Below are 20890 nucleotides of genomic sequence, written 5' to 3' on the forward strand. Positions count from 1 at the left end.
ATACCTATGTAAGGTACCTAAGGTACTTCTGCTTACACGCGGTCACCGGGGAGAGGCAGCGCTTTCATCCATTATCAAAGGCTCCAGCTCGGATGCATGTACGTCATTTGCCAGGTAGCGCACAGTCCAGGGAACCAAAGAGGTACCTGAAGAACCACGTGAACGAATGCTGATATCGTTAGTGTCAAATTCTTTTGATCGAACATCTTCCATCAGATTGAAGAATGTTTCAATCCCGTATCAAAATGGGATTCAAAAACGCGAAATCGCAAACCCCGAAGGATGCCCAGTTGTACCTCACACTCATCCAATAACTTCCCAATCGCAGTTTCTCGTTCTTAATAACGGCCTGCAAGTGCAGTACCGTACAGTATTCTACCTCACCTTCCCTGCAACGCATGCGGCTGACCCGCTGTGCAAAAGGTACCTGGCCAATGTGACAGCGTCCTGTCAGCTGATGCCGTGGCACTCGTGGACAGGCGAGACAGGGACACCCCGCAAGAAACGACCCCAATGCCAGTGGATGCACGCCGTAGAGGTAGACATTGGCAGAATGACAGCCGCTGCCGACCGCCTTCCTTATCGTTATCGGGCCGCAGCGAACGGCGACGGACCCACCAAAAATTTTCGGCAGCGGATGTACAGTGGAAGCGGCCTGGGTCAGTTTTTGTCAGTGCTGTTCGATCGATTCTGAAGTGTGAAGGCGGGCAAAGGGACGAGGGATCCAGTGCGGATATCTCTCCAATTTGCAACTCCAACACATCCATCCATCCCATCCTTTCTTTATACCCATATATCATTCATGATGGGTGCGCAAAAGCGCAAGGAAGGCCCGGGCGGCGCCCCGGTCAACAAATCAACACAATCAGCTTCCGAATCGACGAGACCTTCGAAGCGGCCAAAGTCCAACGATGCCCCCAACAAGAAGGCGGGCGCAAAGAAGCCCGGCCCCAAGTCCGACAAGCCCGCTCCTCCTGCTCCTACCGCCCCGGCCAACTCGTCGCTGCTCAAGGAAGAGGAGCCCATGTTCCCCAGAGGCGGCGCCAGCGTCCTGACACCTCTTGAATACAAGCAAATCCAAGTCCAGGCCAGGAGCGACGCCCTGTTCGAGGAGCAGTCAGGCAAGGCCGACGCAAAGAAGGCTGGTGGTGAGAAGGAGGGCAAGCAAAAGAAGTCCAAGAAGAGGTCAAAGGGCGACGACACACCCGCTAAGCCTGACGAGGACGCCGTCAAGGTCGAGAGTCTTAACTTCAAGGTATGCGCCGGAAGCTCTCATGGATTCTCCAGTCCGGTCAAAGTGCTAACTTCTCGTAGCGTCTGGTCAAGGGCTCTTTGGTCCTTGGTTCCGTCTGCGCCATCAACGCCCTCGACATTGCCGTTGCTCTACCAAATAATATCATCGGCCATGTCCCCATTACTGCGATTTCCGCCCCCCTCACAAAACGCCTGGAGGCAAGCGCCGGCGACGACGACGCTGAAGAGTCGGACGACGAGAACGAGAACGACGTTGACCTCGAATCCATCTTCCAGATCGGCCAGTATGTGCGCGCCTACGTTGTATCCACCGTCGACGAGGCCTCTACACACACTCCTGGAAAGGCTAAGCGCCATATCGAACTCTCTCTTCAGCCCTCTCTCGCCAACACCGGTATGGCGGAGCAGGACGTTGTTGTGAACAGCACAGTTATGGCCGCTATTGCCAGTGTGGAGGACCACGGTTATGTCATGGATATTGAGATCGCCGATTCAAAGTTGCAAGGTTTCCTTGCTCGCAAGCAGGTCGACAAGAGCATTCCCCAGGAGGCCCTTCAGCCGGGTGCTGTCCTTCTCTGCATGGTCACCAAGAGCGCCAAGGGCAAGATCGTTCAGTTGTCCACATTGGGTGAAACCATTGGCAACGTTGAGAACGTCCCGGCGGCTGCCACCACTATCGACACTTTCCTTCCCGGTACTGCCGCCGACGTGCTCGTGTCCGAGGTTTCCAACCACGGAATTGTTGGCAAGATTATGGGATCGCTGGATGTCACTGCTGATTTGGTTCACTCCGGTGCTGGCCCTGATGGCGTTGATCTCGAGGACACATACAAGGTTGGCTCTCGCCTAAAGGCCAGAGTAATCTGCAACTTCCCTACTGCGAAGAACCCCAAGTTGGGTATCTCCGTACTAAAACACGTCACCTCGTTGAAGCCCAAGACTGCTTCCAAGGACGAGCAACCAGTTGTGCCATTGCAGGCTCTTCCTCACTCGACAATCGTGGAGAAGTGCACCGTCAAGCAGGTCGAGCCCGAGATCGGTCTCTACGTCGATGTCGGTGTCGAGGACGTGTCTGGTTTCGTCCACATTTCCCGTGTCAAGGATGGCAAGGTTGATGCTCTTTTTGAGAACAGCGGTCCTTATAAGGTGGGATCTGTTCACGCTGGTAGAGTTGTTGGTTACAATGCCTTCGACGGCATGTACCTCATCTCGTTGGAGAAGAGTGTTCTCGAGCAGCCATTCCTTCGCATCGAGGACATTCCCGTTGGTGCTGTTGTTTCTGGTGTGGTTGAGAAGATGGTCCTCAACGCGGCCGGTGTTGGCGGCCTTATCGTCAAGATCGCTGATGGTATCTCTGGTTTGGTACCCGAGATGCACTTCGCTGATGTTCACCTTCAGAACCCTGAGAAGAAGTTCCGGGAAGGCCTGAAGGTGAAGGCCCGTGTGCTCTCGACTGATGCTGCCTCTCGCCAGATCCGCCTTACTCTCAAGAAGACGCTCGTCAACTCTGATCTCCCCGCCATCCAGACTTACGATGAGATTACCGTTGGCCAACAGGCGCTCGGTACCATCATCAACGTCTTGCAACACGGTGCGATTGTGCAGTTCTACGGCAGGCTCCGTGGTTTCTTGCCAGTCTCCGAGATGAGCGAGGCTTACATCCACGACCCCAAGGAGCACTTCCGTGTTGGCCAGACTGTCAGCATCTACGTCATCAGCTTCGATCCCGACGCCGCCAAGCTTATTGTTTCTTGCAAGGACCCAGCTGCCTTCGGTCTTGAGAAGCAGTTGGCCCTCAAGAAGCTTCAGATCGGTGATGTGGTGTCGGCCAAGGTCACGCAAAAGACTGACGACGATGTCTTCGTTGAGCTTGCCGATAGCTCTCTCAAGGCCATCCTCCCCGTTGCTCACTTGACGGATAAGTCGGTCAGCAAGACTCAGTCTGCCCTCAAGAAGATCCATGTCAACCAGACTCTTTCCGAGTTGGTAATCTTGGAGAAGAACGAGGCTCGCCGTTCCATCATCCTCTCTCAGAAGCCCATCCTCGTCAAGGCTACCAAGGAGGGCAAGTTCCTTACTAGCCTCGATGGCGCTCGTGTCGGAGAGGAGGTTGCCGGTTACGTTCGCAACATCACTGCTACGGCTGTCTTCGTCCAGTTCGGTGGCAAGCTGACTGCCTTGCTTCCCAAGTCTATGATTCCCAAGGAGGATCAAGACAAGCCCGACTTCGGCATGTTCAAGTCTCAGTCTATTACTGTCAAGATCACCTCCGTTAACAACGAGCTCAACCGCCTGGTTGTTGCTGTCCCCGGTGCTACGGAGCAGGTCAAGAGGGTCGATACCAAGGGCGAGAAGCTCGCTAACCCTGTGGATGAATCCATCACCTCCTTGGATGACATCTCCATCGGCAAGCTGACCAAGGCTCGCGTTGTGTCCGTCAAGGATACCCAGGTCAACGTCCAGCTCGCTGACAACATCCAGGGTCGTATCGATGTTTCTCAGGTGTACGACAACTGGGAGCAGATCAAGGACACCAAGAAGCCCTTGAAGAAGTTCCAGCCCAAGCAGGTCGTCCCTGTCCGTGTGTTGGGCGTCCACGACGCTCGCAACCATCGCTTCCTCCCCATCTCCCACAGGTCCAGCCATTCCGTCCTTGAACTGTCCGCGAAGCCGAGCGATGTCAAGGAGGGTGCCTCTTCCGAGGCCCTGTCCTTCGACAACCTCAAGGTTGGTTCCAGCTACGTGGGCTTCGTCAACAATGTTGGCCAGGGCCACCTTTGGGTCAACCTTTCCCCCACCGTTCGCGGCAGAGTCAACGCTATGGAGGCCTCCGATGATGTGTCGTTGTTGACCAACCTTGCGAAGAACTTCCCTATCGGCTCGGCCCTTCGTGTCCGCGTCGTCTCTGTGGATGCCGAGTCCAAGCGCCTCGATCTCTCTGCCAGATCTCCTGGTTCCGAGGACGAGTTGACTTGGGACAAGATCGCGCAGGATGTCATCCTTGTCGGCAAGGTTACCAAGGTCGATGAGCGCCAGGTCATTGTCAAGCTCAGTGAGACTCTTGCTGGTCCCGTACACAAGGTTGATCTTGCTGATGACTACGAGGAGGCCAACCCTGCCAAGTTTGCCAAGAACGAGATCGTCCGCGTTGCTGTCGTCGAAGTTGACAAGAGCAACAAAAGGATACGTCTGTCTACCAGACCTTCTCGCATCCTCAACTCTTCGCTTCCTGTCAAGGATAAGGAGATTGTTCAGCACACCAAGCTTGAAGTCGGCGAGATTGTCCGTGGTTTCGTGAAGAACGTTTCTGACAAGGGTCTCTTCGTTACCCTCGGTGGCAATGTCACTGCCTTTGTCCAGATCAAGAACCTCTCTGATGCTTACCTCAAGTACTGGAAGGAGCAGTTTCAGGTCGATCAGCTCGTCAAGGGCCGCATCGTCTCTGTTGCTAACGGCCGTATCGAGATGAGCTTGAAGCCCTCTGTTGTCGACAAGGACTACGTTCCCCTCACCACCATCTCCGACCTCAAGGAGGGCCAGACCATCACTGGTCGCGTCCGCAAGGTTGAGGAGTTCGGTGCCTTCATCGACATTGATGGCTCCGACAACCTCTCTGGCCTGTGCCATCGCAGCGAAATGTCCGACAAGGCCGTCAAGGATGCTCGCAAGTTGTATGAGGAAGGCGACAAGGTCAAGGCCAAGGTCCTCAAGGTGGATGCTACTGCCAAGAGAATCAACCTCGGCTTGAAGCCTTCCTACTTCGGCGAGCAGGGTGACGAGGATGAGATGGATGTTGATGAGGAGGCTGCTGAGGACAGCGAGGGTGACGACTCTGATGAGGATATGAGCGACGCTGACGGTGCCGTCCAAATCACTGGCACCGACAACATTGAGGAGGACTCTGAAGATGAAGACGAGGGCAGCGATGTCGAGATGGCTGATGCCTCTGACGTCAAGGGTCTCGAAGCCGGCGGTTTCGACTGGTCTGCTTCTTTGGAGGATGGCGAGAAGGCCGACGCTTCTGCGGCTGATCTTGAGGCTTTGGCCAAGAAGAAGAAGGCTCGCCGTGAGCCTCAGATTACTGTCGATAAGACTGCCTCGCTCGATGTTAACGGACCTCAAACCGCCAGTGACTACGAGCGTCTCCTTCTTGGTCAGCCCGACTCCTCCCAGCTCTGGATCGCCTACATGGCCTTCCAGATGCAGGTGAGCGATTTGGCCGCTGCCAGACAAGTTGCTGAGCGTGCCATCAAGACCATCAACATCAAGGAGGAGATTGAGAAGTTGAACGTCTGGATTGCCTATCTCAACTTGGAGGTTGCGTATGGCAACGAGGAGACCGTCGATGAGGTGTTCAAGCGTGCTTGCACGTACAACGACAAGCAGGAGGTCTACGAGCGTCTAGCCAGTATCTACATCCAGTCCGGCAAGCGCAAGGTAAGCTTATACCACACACTATAGACCTCTATGATTACAGATTCGCTAACATAATTCCTCAACAACAGGAAGCCGATGACCTCTTTGAGAAGATCGTCAAGGAGTTCGGCTACAAGTCGCCCGAAGTCTGGGTCAATTACGCCCACTTCCTGCACACGACCATGCACTCGCCCGACCGCGCCCGCGCCCTTCTTAAGCGCGCCACCCAGGTTCTCGGCAAGGAGACGCATCTGTACATCGCGCTCCTGCCCAAGTTCGCCGCGCTTGAGTTCCGCTCGCCCAACGGCGACAAGGAGCAGGGTCGCACCCTCTTCGAGAACCTGCTGGCCACCTACCCCAAGAAGTTCGACTTGTGGAACCAGCTTATCGACCTCGAGACCTCTGCGGCCGACGCCGACAAGGGTGTCATCCGCGATCTGTTCGATCGCGGCAGCAAGGTCAAGGGCCTCAAGCCCCGCCAGGCCAAGGCCTGGTTCAGGAGGTGGGCCCAGTGGGAGGAGAAGAACGGTGACAAGAAGAGCAGGGAGAAGGTCAGCGCCAAGGCGCAGGAGTGGGCGAGGACCGCAGCGGAAAGGAAGAAGACTGCTGCTAACGCTGCGGCCCAGGAGGACGAGGAGGAGAGTGATGAGGAGTAGATGTGATGATATCCCCTTTGACGGTTGTGTTTGGTTTGCGATGTGTTATACCACCTACTGGGAAGCAGAAGAAGAAGAAGAAGAAAGACGGGCTAGGGTTTTGCTGCCGCCCAGCCAAGTCGACATACGGTTATAGATAAGAGAGACAGGCAAGGAAAAAAGGAGAAGCATGCCCAGGCGCTTTTGTAGTAACTTTTGTATATAGGGTTCGGTTGTCTTTTTTTTTTCCTTTTTTTCAATTTCACAAAAGCCTGATGTTTAAATTTTCATATGTTTTTGTTCGATCTCAGACAACTTTTTCCCCTGGTGTCACAAATAATGCACATACATCCCTGGGGGTTTGGATATACCTAGAAGCTCACAGACACTTGTCAGAATTCCGTCCGTTTCTCTTCATGATAAAAGGTACATAGTCAGTGACTACCAGACAAAGAGGATCCGGCATAGTTGCGTGTCCTCCTTTCTCCGCTACACATTCTCGCCTATTCCTCGTCTTCTTCCTCCCCTGCATATTCCCGCCTATTCCTCGTTAAAGACAGCAGGCACTTCAGTCATAACACTAAACTGAAATAGTCAGTCGTATTGAAAACAGCTTGTAGACTAGTTTGGATCATTCGCAACCTTCCATCTTCCCTCCTCGGCTCATCAGGCAGACTCCCAAGAAACAAAGATGCTAGATGCTTTCATAGGTTACCACTTTTACTGGATATAGTACATACGACCATACCCACTGGAAAACTCGGGATCCCGTCCGCTCTCCCATAGATAAGCCAGTGAGGGGTGGCTTATCTATGGGAGCCATTTTTTGACAGGGATTTGGATGACTCAGCTGAAAACGCCGCTCCCGTTTCGAGAACCGTTTCCCATTGCCTTCGCCGTCGAGTGCACCGTTCCACTTACGCCAAGCCCAGCTGAGTAGGCTAGACATATACTACACAAGGTACTTACCCCTGCCATTTACCCCCGACACCTACTCTATATACTTGATACTTTTAATTGGGAGGTGTGGTTAGCTTTGGTGAACATCAGAAGGGTATGGTAAGATATGCGTTGTCGTGCGAAGGAGAGAAAAGGAGGATGTGCGTGAAGGACTGGCTATATGGGCGAGAGCCCAGACAGGCCAGTCCGTGTGCGCGGACGTGCAGTTGTTGTTGTTGTTATTTTTAACGTCTACTTAAAAATAAATTATGATTAAACGATTCAGCGGACGTGCAGTGCGACAATGTCACAGGCTAACCTGGTGAAAATTGGGCAGTCACGGGTTAATCCCATGGCATCTGGATCGCACAGGCACCTGCAAAAGGGCAGTCAAGGATGGAACAGTCTTGCTTCTTCATAATAGAATACGTCATCTTGACAACAGTAGAAGGTACCAGAATGTACAAAATTCTTATAAATTTACCTGTCCTCCCAGACCCTTCTGGTGGCACGCTAGAAAAAAAGAAATAAAGAGACAAGAATTGAGAACGAAATGGAATAAACTATATGTCTTGCGACACGCTAATAAACCAAATTTGTCCCGATGCGCAGATGAAGGATATCATCTGTTCCTGAACATAACACCAAGACGGTCGGTAATTTGGTGGTAGCCAAAGTACGTTCTGGCCGTTGCAAGTAATCCAAGACTTATCCTGTCCCAAGTTATAGCTATGGCTTTCTGAGTTATCTAGTACAACTTGGCGTTCGGTAGTTTCTGTAACTATATTAATATGTCCAACGTTGGTACGTAGGTAGCGATTGGTAGGATCAAATGAGATATCGGTTATACTAGTAGTAGTAGGAATCGTTTGGAGGCAGCTCCCTGACGCCGGATTCCAGATCTTGATCGTGTTGTCATGCGAACCGGACGCCAGCCGCTGGCCATCAGGCGAGAAGACCACGGAATTAACGATGCTTCTATGGCCTTTGAGGGTTTGGAGGCAGCTCCCCGACGCCGGATCCCAGATCTTGATCGTGTTATGCGAACCGGACGCCAGCCGCTGGCCATCAGGCGAGAAGGCCACGGAATTAACCCTGATGCTATGGCCTTCGAGGGTTTGGAGGCAGGCATTCCAGTCCAATTCCATAGCCGGCTTCGTTTGAATCCATTCAGGTTCTTCTCCTTTGAAATTTCTCTTTATCAAGCTCCTGCTTGGAGCAAATACAAGCGCTGATATGTATGCTTGAAGTGGAGCTTGCTCTATTATTGACTTATTTGATAGAGCAAACCGGTAAGCATCCCAAACAAGCTTTGACAACTGCGACTGACCATTACCTCCCTGTATCTTTAGTTAGACCAAGTTCCTTAGGTGGAGTTAGACTTGTACTTACTAGTAGGCTCTCGAGCTTTCCAATAGCAACAATGCCCGCAGGCATAGCTTGGAGTAGACTTAGAGCTTCCAGCCAGTAAAGGTACTTCGTCTCAAGAAATTCATGGACAATCTTCTCATCCCGTAAATGATTATGCCATTTTGTGTTCGTGCCAGAAACTGAGTCACACAAGTGATCAACCCAGTAGACGCATGAGTACCGCACCGTCGCTAGCGGGTCCGGATCCGGTACTTGGACCTTGTCACTTGAAAATCCCGGTGCTCTTAAGCTGTATATGTCGCGTCGCAATACTCTAGACATGGCATCAAGTGACCTCAAGAAGATGGTATAGTTCACATCTTCTTTTCCAGCAGGAAAAATCTACTTGAACGCCTCCTGAGAAGCTTGGTTGCCAGCTTTATCAGAGGCATTGTCAAGTAAAAAGTCCTTGGCTGATTGATGGACAAAATAAATAGTTTGTTCTCGTAGCGTTAGAAATGAACCGCAAAGCCCTATAATCTCTTTTAGAGATTCAAGGTCGTCGCAAATAACATCAGGCACCTCGACAAGAGTGGTTAGTTCTTGAAGGCTGATTGGCCGGCGAACAATTGCAACAACAGCAAGAATGCGCTTGCAGTAATCGGAATCCTCGGACCGGCTCATGTTCTCTCTCATCCGCGCATATAGAGCATCCAGCCCGGGCGGAAATTTGCGTAGCATTTCTTCGGTACGCCATTTCTTAACCTCCGGGCCTGCAAGTACTTGGCAGACCAACGCCACCCAGAGGAACGTGTCCTGCGCGTTGGAGCACAGGTAGTCCTGAACGGTCTTCTTTGTCTTTGGACCATACTTCTTCAGCTCTGCTAGGTCATCCACCTTGTGCAGGATATATGCATTGACAGCCGCCGCGACGGATGGCCTCTATCAAGCCTAATGACGAACTAAAAGAGTTGGACAGACGCTCTTTACACCACCTCCTCGCAGCCAGGTCTGGCCACGGGGATTTCAAGGACTACCATGAGCGCTTCGAGCACGAGGACGCCTTGCTAAGATGCTTTTGCGGAAGCTGGAAGAATCCCTTCCACCCCTTTTTCTGCAGGAAGGCATATGCGACTTCCCCTGTCACAGGCGAGGCGGCTACGCGGGAGAATCTCTCCCTTGCTATTGGGATTTACTGGCAGCGTTTCATCGCTAGGATCCAGACCTCGCACTTCTTTTCGTGGACTTGCACGAGAAAGGCATGGCGCCAGTCACTCTGGCAACAACACATTGTCAACGGAGGCACCGCTGACAACCTTACGGGGTTTTTACGGGGTGAAGGGGTGGAGGTTGGCCACGGCCACGATATCGAGAGGGTAACGGTGGACCTGGACAGGCTTGTTTACCGTGTAAAGAGACGGGAGGAGGCTTTGCAGGAGGAGAGTAGTGAGAGGGGAAACGGGGAGGAGTAATCTTGCCCTTTGTTATGTCTTTTCTTTTGTTCTACAGGTCTCGCCGTATACTGGCGGCTCGCCCATTGGGCGATTGGACTGAAAGTGTTGGGCCGCGTTTACGCTATGGGCAACACATGATATACACTGGCAATAGGCCTCGGGTTGCCCTCGGGTTAATGGTTTTGGTGGACAATTAGGGCACTGCTCATAACTTTGTACGCTAGACTCACCGATGTGGCACGTCTCATGCCCTACGGGAGGCGGAAGTAGACGTTAAAAATAACAACAACAACAACAACAACCTATTGGCTAGCTAATCTGCTTACATGAGTGATCTTTGATTGGATCGTAACACCATAATGGTCAAAACATCAAGCACACGCCGGTCACGAGTCACGAGTCTTAGCCAAACTTACCGTGGGGCAGGGGGAAGAGATCCTGTTCATTCGTGAGATCGTGAGATGAAGGTATCGGACCAGTCGATAGCGTGCCTCACTTGAGTACAATCCGTGCTCTATGTGCTTTGTGACATGCCTTTCCAAGACTTTCCACCACCATCACCGCACGCCGCCCTCATCATCGCCTGCACCATATCCTTGAACAGCTCCGTCTTGACCTCTGCTACCAATTCCCGTCTCAGTTCGGCCATCAGTTCCTCCTTGATCTCCCGCCGCATCTCCTCCATCAAGTCGTCCCGCATGTCGGCCCACAACTGTGACTTCTGCTCCTCCGTCATCTCCATCACAAGCTCCCGCGCCTCGCCAAACAATTTGTCTACCAAATCCCATCGCACATCATCCATATCCCGGTCGATTTTACCCTCCACATGACCGATGATGTGCTCCGCTTCCTCCGTATCGTATCGACATGAAGTGTGATCGCATGCGGGTTATGCCCTTTGCTCCGGAGGCACCTTCTCGGTTCTTTCTAACAGTAAGGTCTAGGTTAAAATTAACCACCTATTCTATTGTCTTTCTCCCTATCTGTTGTAATCTCTATAGCTCGCTGATGGCCTCATCATAAGCTGCTATGATAGGCTTGTAGAGGTAGTCCTCATCCCCTGGAGTTCCCAAGAATATTCTTCCCTCTTCGTCATAAGGAAAAAGAATCTTCCTGATCCTCATACAAAGCGGCTTAACCTTGTCCAATTTCTCTGGGAATTCATTCACAATCCTTTCAAGCCCACTTACATACATGTCGCCTTCCTTCGCTCTAGCAATCTGACTGAAACTTCCGATCTCCCATTGCTGAAAAACGCTCTCCTGAGGCGCCTTCTTGTTGCCAGAAAATCCGTTATACCACGATTGGCGCGCACACATCCAAAGAAGGACATAGAAAAACGATTCGAGGTCGTGACGATATGTGTGGTTGATGTTGCGCAATACTTCAATCGCCATGAACTGGATCGTGCCAGTTATTTTTCGCGCTCCGCTTGGGCCGCTATTTTGCGCTTTAGCCATGTCAAGGTCGATCAACATTCCCTTGAAGCCATCTGCTGTTTCAGGGTCCGTGATGATGATGTTGTTTGGAGAGATATCGCGGTGGAGAATATTGCCAGTGACAAAGAGAGATTGGTGCGCCTTGATCGCATCTCGCATTGATTCTAGCAGTTGCTTGATATCAGTAAACTCGCTGATGACGCGACCGGCAGGTGAGATGACGAGGCAGGAATAGATCCGATCTTCCCACAGGTCCTCGCTAGGCGTAGATAGGGTCGGCTTGGTCTTGCTTGTCGACGACGACGGCTGGATGCTCAGCTTTCGATTTAGCTTCTGGCTATCGGATCGCTGCCTCTTATTGGATCTGGATACGGTGTCGGTGGCGCTAGATGACGACTTGCGCTTATTGCCCGATATACTAGTGCTTGTTGAAGCCAATGAAGGGTCGTCCGCCCCGTTCTGAAACCGGTGAGCCGTTGGGAACTCCAGTTTCTTCCGTATTTCTGCAATGGTAGCGATTCGATGATGCGCTACTATTCCAGCTACCCCTTTAACACCCTTTTCCTTTGCTTGCGTTAGGTGGTCTACCTCCGCCGTCCGTTTACCCGATGCCCAAGCGAATTTGACAACGCTGTTGTCTTCGGTCGTATAGCAGGTAGTGCCGCGACTTACGATGGCCTTCTGCCTATACATCGCCCTATCCAACCTGATCCTCGTTGCTTGACCGCCTGTGTCGTTTAGCGTAATGTAGCGTTTTTTTCTTCCTCCCTCGATAACTCGCTCAATGAAGGTATCCAGGCCCATCGCCTCAGCATCCATCGTAGCATAGCCGACAAGAGCGCGCGCAAACATGTCCGTGTTTTGGTGAATATCGAAGAACCCGGAACTATACGCCCCAGCCCGATCGAAAATCCAGAGCTCCATCTCGGAGGCGCAGAGAAGGAAGGCGTGGACGAATCGACGGGTCGGCTGGTCGGCGAATACCTTGCGCACGTAGCGGGAGAGTTGCAGGAAATCCATCTTAAACCTGCGCTTCTCTTTTAACTTCTTTTGCTCCCCAACAACCAGAATGTTCTTGTATTCATAAAGGGTACCCGCTTCTGTAGTTGACGCTTGGAAGAATATATCCATCTGGTCTTTCCCTTCTTTAAACTGGTGGGCAGATGCGGTGGTATGGAGCTTGTTCGGTGCCCCGGCTAGGAAGCGCTCTTCCAGGGAGCAAAGCCATTCCCAGACCGGTTTTTCATCAGGATTGGCCGGGAAGCCCGTCCATTTCGTTCCGTTATGGGCTGTCTTGATCTTCTCTAACATTGCCTTCTGTTCGCTGCGCCAGTCTTTGAGGTCAAAGAACTTGTCCAAAAAACCCCCTACATCGCGGAAGGTGCAGTTTTTGATCTCGTGGAACAGTTCCTTTTCCACCACCTCGCACGTTGCACTATCAGCAAGCCGATTCGAACTGGTCTTGACAGGCGTTCCTTTGAACGTAGACGGAACTGTGGGGCGAAGACAGGGAGTGCGGGGAGTCAAGGTGTCGAGGAGACTGAAGACGGCAGCCCAAATGGCGGTGTCGTCGGAGTTGTCGACGACAAGGCGGACGAGAGGGCGAAATGGGTCGAGGTTCGCTATCTTCCCTCCTTGGAGATCCTGTTGTATAGGGAAAAGTCTGGCTGCCACATTACTGTTTCCGTCGGAAGAGGGTAGTTTGAACGCTGCGGGAGACAAGACAAGCGCCCCTAAAAGGGATGCAATAGATTCCCGGTACGCATCGTCGGCTTCGTTGGCGTCGCGCAATTTATCTCGAACGCGGTCAAGTGAATCACCAAGCGGACGTTCTGAAATGATCTCCTTCTGTTCTTCTAAAAGAGTCATTTTGAGAAAGGACGTGCTGGGAATTGCTGATTGTGTGGGAAATGGATGGGCAATGAAGATGGTAAACAAACAATGCTGGTTATTGAAAGAAGAGTGGAGTAAGTAAAGATCCACTAATTATGGACCCAGACATTGGCGTGATAGACCACGTGATGCTGGAAACTATTGGGTTCTCTAGTTAGCCGGCTCAGGCCCGTGATTGAGGTGTTCAGATTACTAACAGGAATAGGTGCAATTTTCACCAAAATCTGTTACGGTTCTGCACATGACATTAACACCACTACAGTAGTCCAAAATAAGGTGATTAGGACCGCTAATCTCAATAAAGGATGGCTAGAGGTGCCAGACTCCACCTTTTAAAATCTGACAAGTTACGGAGGCAGCGAAGAAAATTTACAGACTTATAGGCAGCTGCAGAGCGTAGCAAGGCCAAGGAGTCATTGGAGCCAATCAGTAGTGGTTTTGCTGAAAAAGACCCGAGTGCCTTACGATTCAATACAGGTTTGTTTGTTTTGGCATGTTGTAACCATTCATAGCTTGCAACACGGTTGGCGCAGCCGCCAACACCTTTGTATACTAGTTAATGCATACAGGGCAAAGCTGCGGAACAGGAAGACGCCAAAAAACCAAACCACAATCAAACAAACCTGCATTGAATGAAGCACTTGTCTTTAATAAATAAAAAAATTATTTTATTTTTATTTTTTGGGAGAAGGGAGGAGGGGGAGAACCACCACTGATTGGTTCTAATGATTCTTTGGCCTTACTGGGCTCTGCAGCTGCCTAAGTCCGGGGGTTTCCTTTGCTGCTCCCGCGACCTGCCAGTTTTCAAAAAGTGGAGTCTGGCACCTCTGGCCATCTTCCATCGAGATTAGCGGTCCCAATCACCTCATTTTGAACTAGTGCAGTAGTGTTAATGCTATGTGCAGAACCGTAACAGATACACATTTTGGGCCACCAGATGCTCCGGGTAATAATCTTCATGGTTTTATCCATTCCCATGGGGCCAGCAACCTTGGTGTCGTGCTCGGAGATGATGACTTCCATTTTCAGCGATTCTGAAACCCAGAGGCGGTTCTTCTGGTACAGCAGATCGTCGAGCTTCTCGTAGTCTTTCTTGAGCTCCTTCTTGTTGTACTGCTCCATGTAGACCGTGTCTGATAGCCGTGCTTCCTTGAGACGTTGTGTGCAGTCATTGTTCCATCGAGGAGTTGAAGCCCTGGCATGCAGCTCTCAGCAATCAACTTGATCATACAAGGATAGGATGTGATGAGAATAAGGCAACCAAGAATTGGGGGATGTCCTTCCTCCCTCTTCCTCCCTCTTCCTCCCTCTTCCTCCCTCTTCCTCCCTCTTCCTCCCTCTTCCTCCCTCTTCCTCCCTCTTTCTCCCTCTTTCTCCCTCGCTCCTTCTTTCTCCTCCTTCCTTTATTTGCTCTTCCTCTAACTTGCTCTTTATGCAAGCCACCACCATGTTATGAAATGCCAGAATGAAAGTGAAAAGATGGGCTAATGCAGGCAGATGAAGGAGGTAGGTTAAGGCAGGTCCATAAAGGAGGTTGATCGTGATCAGTTTGTCGTAGTGGATCAGCAAACCGTGATCCAACAAGACAAGAGCGAGAGATTCCCTTGCCACGCTTTCATCTGCATACACATAACTACTGGGCCGAGGAGTACAAAGAACCAATTAGGAATGGTCTTTTGACGGATTGCAATCTTGGTGTTATCCGTGTAAAAGATCTAGCCGCAGTATCAGGACAGTCTACTTTGCTCATAATCCACTCAATTATATTCATCTTTTTAGCGCCGCATCCCCACTTACCGTCTTGCCTCCGTCCGAACGATATGGATATGGGAGCTGATGGTTCAGTTTCTTGACCCTACCACGTGATTAAAAGACCCGTTTCCTGTCCTTCCCGCTCCCATAGATAAGAACACTGAGGGCCAGACTAGTAGTTGGGTCGGTGACGACCAGCGAATCCCTGGTGTTGTATGTCTTTTTTCGCCAATTTTTTTTCCTTTCTGTTTTATGGCACACTTTTCATCTCTCTATTTTCTTCCTTCCTCAGTCGACAATTGACGTTAAAATGAAGGTCTTGTATTGCGTGCGTCTCTCTCATGGGAACATGGTTAGGAAGCTAAGGTTCGTCTGAAGATTATGGGTGTAATAAGTTTTGTTCTAATCTCTGCGGTTGTTTGCAACGTTTTCACCCCCTCTTTTTACAGTTACCTTCCCGTTTGAGAGAGAGAGACTGAAAAGAAATCACCCATTGCTGTTAGGTGTTCTCTCTCCCGTATGTGGCCTTTCTGCTCCCCCAATCCAAAATGGCCGGAGGGTTTATTCCCCGAATTGTTGAGTTGTGTTGTGTTCGGCTGCTTTGACACTGTTGGTATCCCCCCACGTTTTCTCGACCAAAACAGAACGCGCGTGTGTGTGCTGTATGGTAATATGCATGCATACTTGCTTGCTTGCTTGCCTCGAAGGCTCGAGATCGAGATTGAGATTTATACGATACGAGAAAAGCATAATTTCTTGTGTGTCAATGTTCTCGTCGATCTCTCTCTCTCTCAATATGCATGAGAACATACCGGTACGTAACCGTCAGGAAACATAAGAACACACTTCAACACGATGGGGCGCATAATGCCCATGCCATGCCATGTTACTCTAGGTACATCGTGCCATAAGGTTATGGAGTAGTTTTTGTTTGGCGGCAGCTGCTAAGTGATCGCCGAGCTGCCTTTGCCTAGGTACTGTACATTATAAAGAGGCTGGGTCGGCAGGCCTTTTGTAGCTCATGCAAATTTTAAAGCAGCAGGACCTTCTATTGTGTCCTTCCTATCTGGGTGATGGTGAGCAGCTCTCTTTGAGTCTTGGCTTTTGGGGGAAGGCATATATGCGAGCGAGTATGTAACCCCGGACTTTTTGGTCCTATGTAGGTAGTATGTATGGTATCACCCAGGTGCTTGGTGTGGAGGACGCTGGGAAAGGGCGTAGAGGTTCCCGTCGTGTTGTCGATATGATAGTGCTAGTTTGAAGGTCACTGACATGCCTGCGGCGTGGTCACTTGTTGACTGTCATGAACCCGGTTGAGGCGGAAGGTTGATATTGATAGACGAGACGAGAGGTTGAAATTACCTTTTTTCGCCACAAGCAACACCGTGTCCTTCTTTTGTAATTACTACCGCAGCTTCTCCAAGCACATTGCTGCCGAGCTGAGGGCTGAAAGCTATCGGTAGTTGTAAAAGGACCTGATGGATTATGACGTTGCGGCCAAAGATAAGCTTTTATTCTCTCTCGCCGCGGGGAATTCTTGTCAATGCTACACCACCATACATACGTAGGTACCATTTATGGAGAAGTGGGCGGCGTGGCACGGGTAGTCAGTGCCTGAATGGCATCATGACATGGCATGGCATGACATCTTGTTTCTTTTCAGATCCGTCCACTCGACTGATAAGGAATATAAGCCGCGCGTGGGATACGGCTACCAACGGTATGGATCGGTACTGTTGGTTCATGAAATTTCAAAATCTCGATGCTGCACAGGTAATCATATCATCACCCCTGGTCTGTCTTTCTCCAGACAATGCTGCCTTCTCAATTCGGTTGTTGCTGGAGACACGAATTCATACGAGCCTTTCGATAAAGGTTTTTTTTTTTTTTTTTTTTTTTTGACAGATGGAGTTGGTGGAGACACGGCCTGTCAACATTACAGTCGATATCTGACCTGAATTTGGCTTTGAGAAGCGCCAGGAGCGCCACAGCATCATGAGAAATGCGGAGGCCTGGTACGCTGCTACCCAAGCCCACTTTCGGCGCAAAAGAACAATTCCAGAAGGTCGTTTTGCCGTTCTGTCTTGGCTCTTTAGAACAGTAATCTGCTTGTCCTGGGCTTTGGTATCGTCTCGTGTTCTTCAACCGGAGGGGTCTTTTTGAGCTTTCTCTCCTCAAGGCTTTGTCCGATCTCTTCTTTGTGGTCGGTCGTTTAATGAGCAGGAGAGCCAAGCGCCGCTTAATAGACCTCCTCATATCTCGGGACACTTTGCCTCCACAATCACATACCTGTAACCTCTTTGGGCTGCCTGCATTCTGGCGCGTCTGGTCAATGTGAAATCATCACTGAACACAATGGCCGGCCCCATCATGTCTATCTCTTTTTAGAGCTTTGGGCTTCAGGTCTGCCCAGGCTTAATGCACCCCGCATTGTTGCCCACCACTTCAGCGAGAAGATGGTGGAGCCCTCCATGTTTGATATCGTTTGAGTGGACGGGAATGAAAGGGATGAGCGGGTGGTGTGAGGCTTGATCTCACACGTGGATCGATCTTCTTCTTGTTGGGGTGGTGCAGGCCATCCAGTGGCATAGGTTTCCCTTTATGTTCGAACCTGCTGATAAAGTGACAAGACAACGGACATATCTTGGCTTTGCCAGGCAACAAACGAAGCGTTGTTTTAGGGTTATCTTGGTTGATGCCGATCACTTGTATTAAGAAGAGTGGTTGGATTTATATCCGTTGAAAATGTGAACTATCCACGGCGTAGAGGACCACCCAGCCCCGGTGCCTGTCCGTGTTGAAAGCGTCCGAATCGTCGGCCGGGATTTATCCTTGGTATTATTGGGGGTGGGGCATCAAAAGACCCGGCGTTCATGGCGGCGTGTGGGGTGCAGGAATGGAATGCCAGTGTTATCGGCGTTCATGGTGTCGTTCGTGGACGGAAACATTCGGAGTCAAAGGCTGGGTAGCGCCGAGAACCTCACCGTATCTACGGACCCAGCAACTCGGAGAAGTTGATACAGTACTATACTGTACATAGCATAGCTGGGACGGAGGAGTTTCGGCCGATGTCCGTGTGTTCAACCTAAGCTCCGCATTTGCGTATGGCATGGACTCCTGAGATGAACGAGTCGCCGCTCCGCCGGTATCGGGAGTGATGCACAAATTGGGAAATCTTCGAGAAGATCCAGGGTCTCGAATGTCGGGGCAAATTGAGAAATTTTCTGAGCCTCGGCGGCCAATTTGGCGCTCTGGGCAAGGGAAAAAATCATCAAGGTCCACCCATATTTTTATCATGGAGAAAGCGCAAATTTTGACGTGCATTTCGTTTCCACGACAGCGACAGGAAGGCGCAAACAAGGCTACGAGTTAGTCCCGGAAGGGCTAGACCATCGAGGAATGCCTCTGTACTTCCCAAAGCGGCCGACATCAGATTGATAATTGGACTGCTGGAAACCTTAAGCAGCAATCCACGAGGCTGGTGTCTGACTGTCTGTAAAACTTCCCGAGGCTCAGAAAGACATGTCGATTTCTAGAGCCGTGGTGTGCGGTGTGCAACCCCAACAGTTTGCGCATGCCGCCCGATCCGAAGGCTGGGCTGGGGGACAGCGAACTTGGTCGGCGAAACTTGCTCGCTCGAAAGAGAGGTCGGAATTCGCAAACCGCCAATTCGTCGGTGGTAGAGGTAGCTGCCGGACGAGCCCACTTGGTCAGTCGCTCCGCTTTCCTTTGCAGCGATCCGCTCTTGTCTCGGTTCTCCACAAAGCCAGACAAACCCCGTTGAACCCCGACTTTTGTATTGGCGCGAAATCGATTCGTTACGAAAAGGGGAATATATCTGAAGCTGAGGTAAGACAGATTTCGGTGAAGCGCGATATCAAAGAATAAAAAAGAGAGAGTCTGTCTTTGTCACCTGCAGCGCATTGTCGTACCGTGCAGCACACACAAGCCCAGGTGTGTAGCCCGAATGACAAGAACGACCTGACTGACAAGGGGCGGAACCCCCACAACGAGCGATACCTGCTGGACGGGCCAAGACAGGCTTGTGGTTCTTGCACAAGTCCGCCCGCCGCCAAGTACCCTTTGATAGTACAGTAAGTTCAAGCCATATCAGGCAGGCCGGAGCCCTCCGGGAAGTTTACTATATAGGTAGTCGACCAAGATATCGATAGCTACCAGCCTCAAGACGACCTACCCCAATAGCTTTGGCTTGGATACGGTAGAGATTGGCGAGAAGAACTCTGGCTCAAGCAGAAACTATCCGATGGCACTCTGTATGAACTTCGTGTTGCGGTCGGTATTACACCATGCTAAAACTCTTGGCTGATGTCTGTCAGGCTTATCATGGCTACCGTTTGCCATTTTTGGGCCTTGGGGGTTTGTGCCACGAGACCACGAAACGGGAGTCGGAAAGTCACAAAGCTGGGCGACGACTGGACGTGTTACACCTCCCTATCTCAGGCATATCGCCAGGCATGCACATGTGGAAGGAAATCAAATAGTTGTCCGACACCATGACAGGCCAGCCATGTCCCCCCCCCCCCCCCCCCCCCCCCCCCCCCCGATGTGTCTTATCAGCTGGTGTCCACCGCGATGAATCGTGGTTAAAGTTGCATGTATCAAGACCACGCAGCCCTCGTAGCGTACATTTGCATACACCTCTACCGGGGTAGAAAAGGTTAGCGTGATACCTGCCAAGACGCTAGGCGCTACAGTTTATTAGGATTAATATATAAAAAAGCTATGAATTTATTGTTCAATAATCTATTATCGCTTCTTTAGCTGCTATCATTATTTCTATTTTCTTTAGTATTGAATGACAAAAATAAAGAAGAAATTCTTCTGGAACAAAGTTCTAAGCTTCGTGAACAGCCTCTTGCAATTATTTCTCTTCGAGAGATTGCAAAGTGTAGTTTATTTTTAAGAAAGGTTTTATAACAGGAACAAGCGTATACTATAACTATATCCACTAAACTGTTCGATAAAAGATAGACGTAATTCTACTTGCAAGATAAAACCTGAAGTGTATATTATATAGCTAGAACTACAGGTAACCCCGTGACAGATTTGACTTTATACTAATCGTTTTTGATCAGATTTAGATCCGGAGAATATACCAGAAATTTTACTTTAAGAAGCGGAATTTCTATAAATTTGCTAACTTTCCAAGTGTCACAGCGTTGGCGGACTACTTTATTACTAAGCTATATTCTAAAAGGATACAAGTAGCCGAAGCTGGCAATTCGGTTGCTCAAGTGGTCTTATATAGTTGTGATAGTAGTCGAGAGGCACAACTGCAAGGCTGCCATCATACCAAGTAGATTTCGCTTAGTAAGAAGGAATATTATTTTATTAAAATGCAGTAATATACTCTTCTTTGCAATAAATAGCAACTATCGAAAGAATGAAAAAGATATACTTTTGAGTAGAAACTCCTCCAAATTTCTTTTCCCAAATAAAAGTTAGATGTTTCTTTCCTCTAGCAAAAAATCCTCAAAGCATCTATCTAAAGGACTTTTTCTTTAATAAAGTGAACTCTACAAGGTCTTCGTCCGCTCCCAAAATTACCTATTATTTCCACATTGGATTATTAATTGCCCAAACTTCATTAAAAAAAAGTACTGATTCCTAATCTTCTAGCTGGAGATAAAAATAGAGTATCTTCCAGTACTACTTTACCCAGAGCTCATTTGTTCTTGAAGAAAAATATATTCTCCTCAGGTAAACTTTTCGCAACAATACAAGAAAATGCAAAGTG

General features: G+C 50.1%; 4 protein-coding genes across 4 annotated transcripts; 2 read left to right on the top strand and 2 right to left on the bottom strand.

Moving 5' to 3' along the window:
• Window positions 1-805: 805 nt before the first annotated feature.
• On the top strand, window positions 806-7048 carry SMAC4_00089 (uncharacterized protein; the record flags this gene model as incomplete). The annotated part of the gene is made up of 3 exons (XM_066089379.1): window positions 806-1255; window positions 1315-5691; window positions 5760-7048. The coding sequence occupies 3 exons, from the start codon at window positions 806-808 to the stop codon at window positions 6324-6326; spliced, it is 5394 nt and encodes a 1797-aa protein (XP_065946871.1). The 3' UTR covers window positions 6327-7048.
• Window positions 7049-7807: 759 nt separating this feature from the next.
• Window positions 7808-9579, bottom strand: SMAC4_13645 (uncharacterized protein; the record flags this gene model as incomplete). Its single annotated transcript, XM_066091519.1, has 2 exons — window positions 8637-9579; window positions 7808-8584 (listed from the first exon to the last, which is right to left on the bottom strand). Exons 1-2 carry the CDS (start codon window positions 8934-8936, stop codon window positions 7808-7810), a joined length of 1077 nt encoding a protein of 358 aa, XP_065946872.1. The 5' UTR covers window positions 8937-9579.
• Window positions 9530-10066, top strand: SMAC4_13646 (uncharacterized protein; the record flags this gene model as incomplete). Its single annotated transcript, XM_066091520.1, has 1 exon — window positions 9530-10066. The coding sequence occupies one exon, from the start codon at window positions 9530-9532 to the stop codon at window positions 10064-10066; it is 537 nt and encodes a 178-aa protein (XP_065946873.1).
• An 861-nt stretch (window positions 10067-10927) lies between these two features.
• On the bottom strand, window positions 10928-13467 carry SMAC4_13647 (uncharacterized protein). Its single transcript, XM_066091521.1, has one exon. It carries the CDS (start codon window positions 13354-13356, stop codon window positions 11044-11046), a length of 2313 nt encoding a protein of 770 aa, XP_065946874.1. The 5' UTR covers window positions 13357-13467; the 3' UTR covers window positions 10928-11043.
• Between the last annotated feature and the right edge of the window lie 7423 nt (window positions 13468-20890).

Source organism: Sordaria macrospora, chromosome 4, assembly GCF_033870435.1.
Source record: "Sordaria macrospora chromosome 4, complete sequence".
NCBI classification, from domain to species: Eukaryota; Fungi; Ascomycota; class Sordariomycetes; order Sordariales; family Sordariaceae; genus Sordaria; species Sordaria macrospora.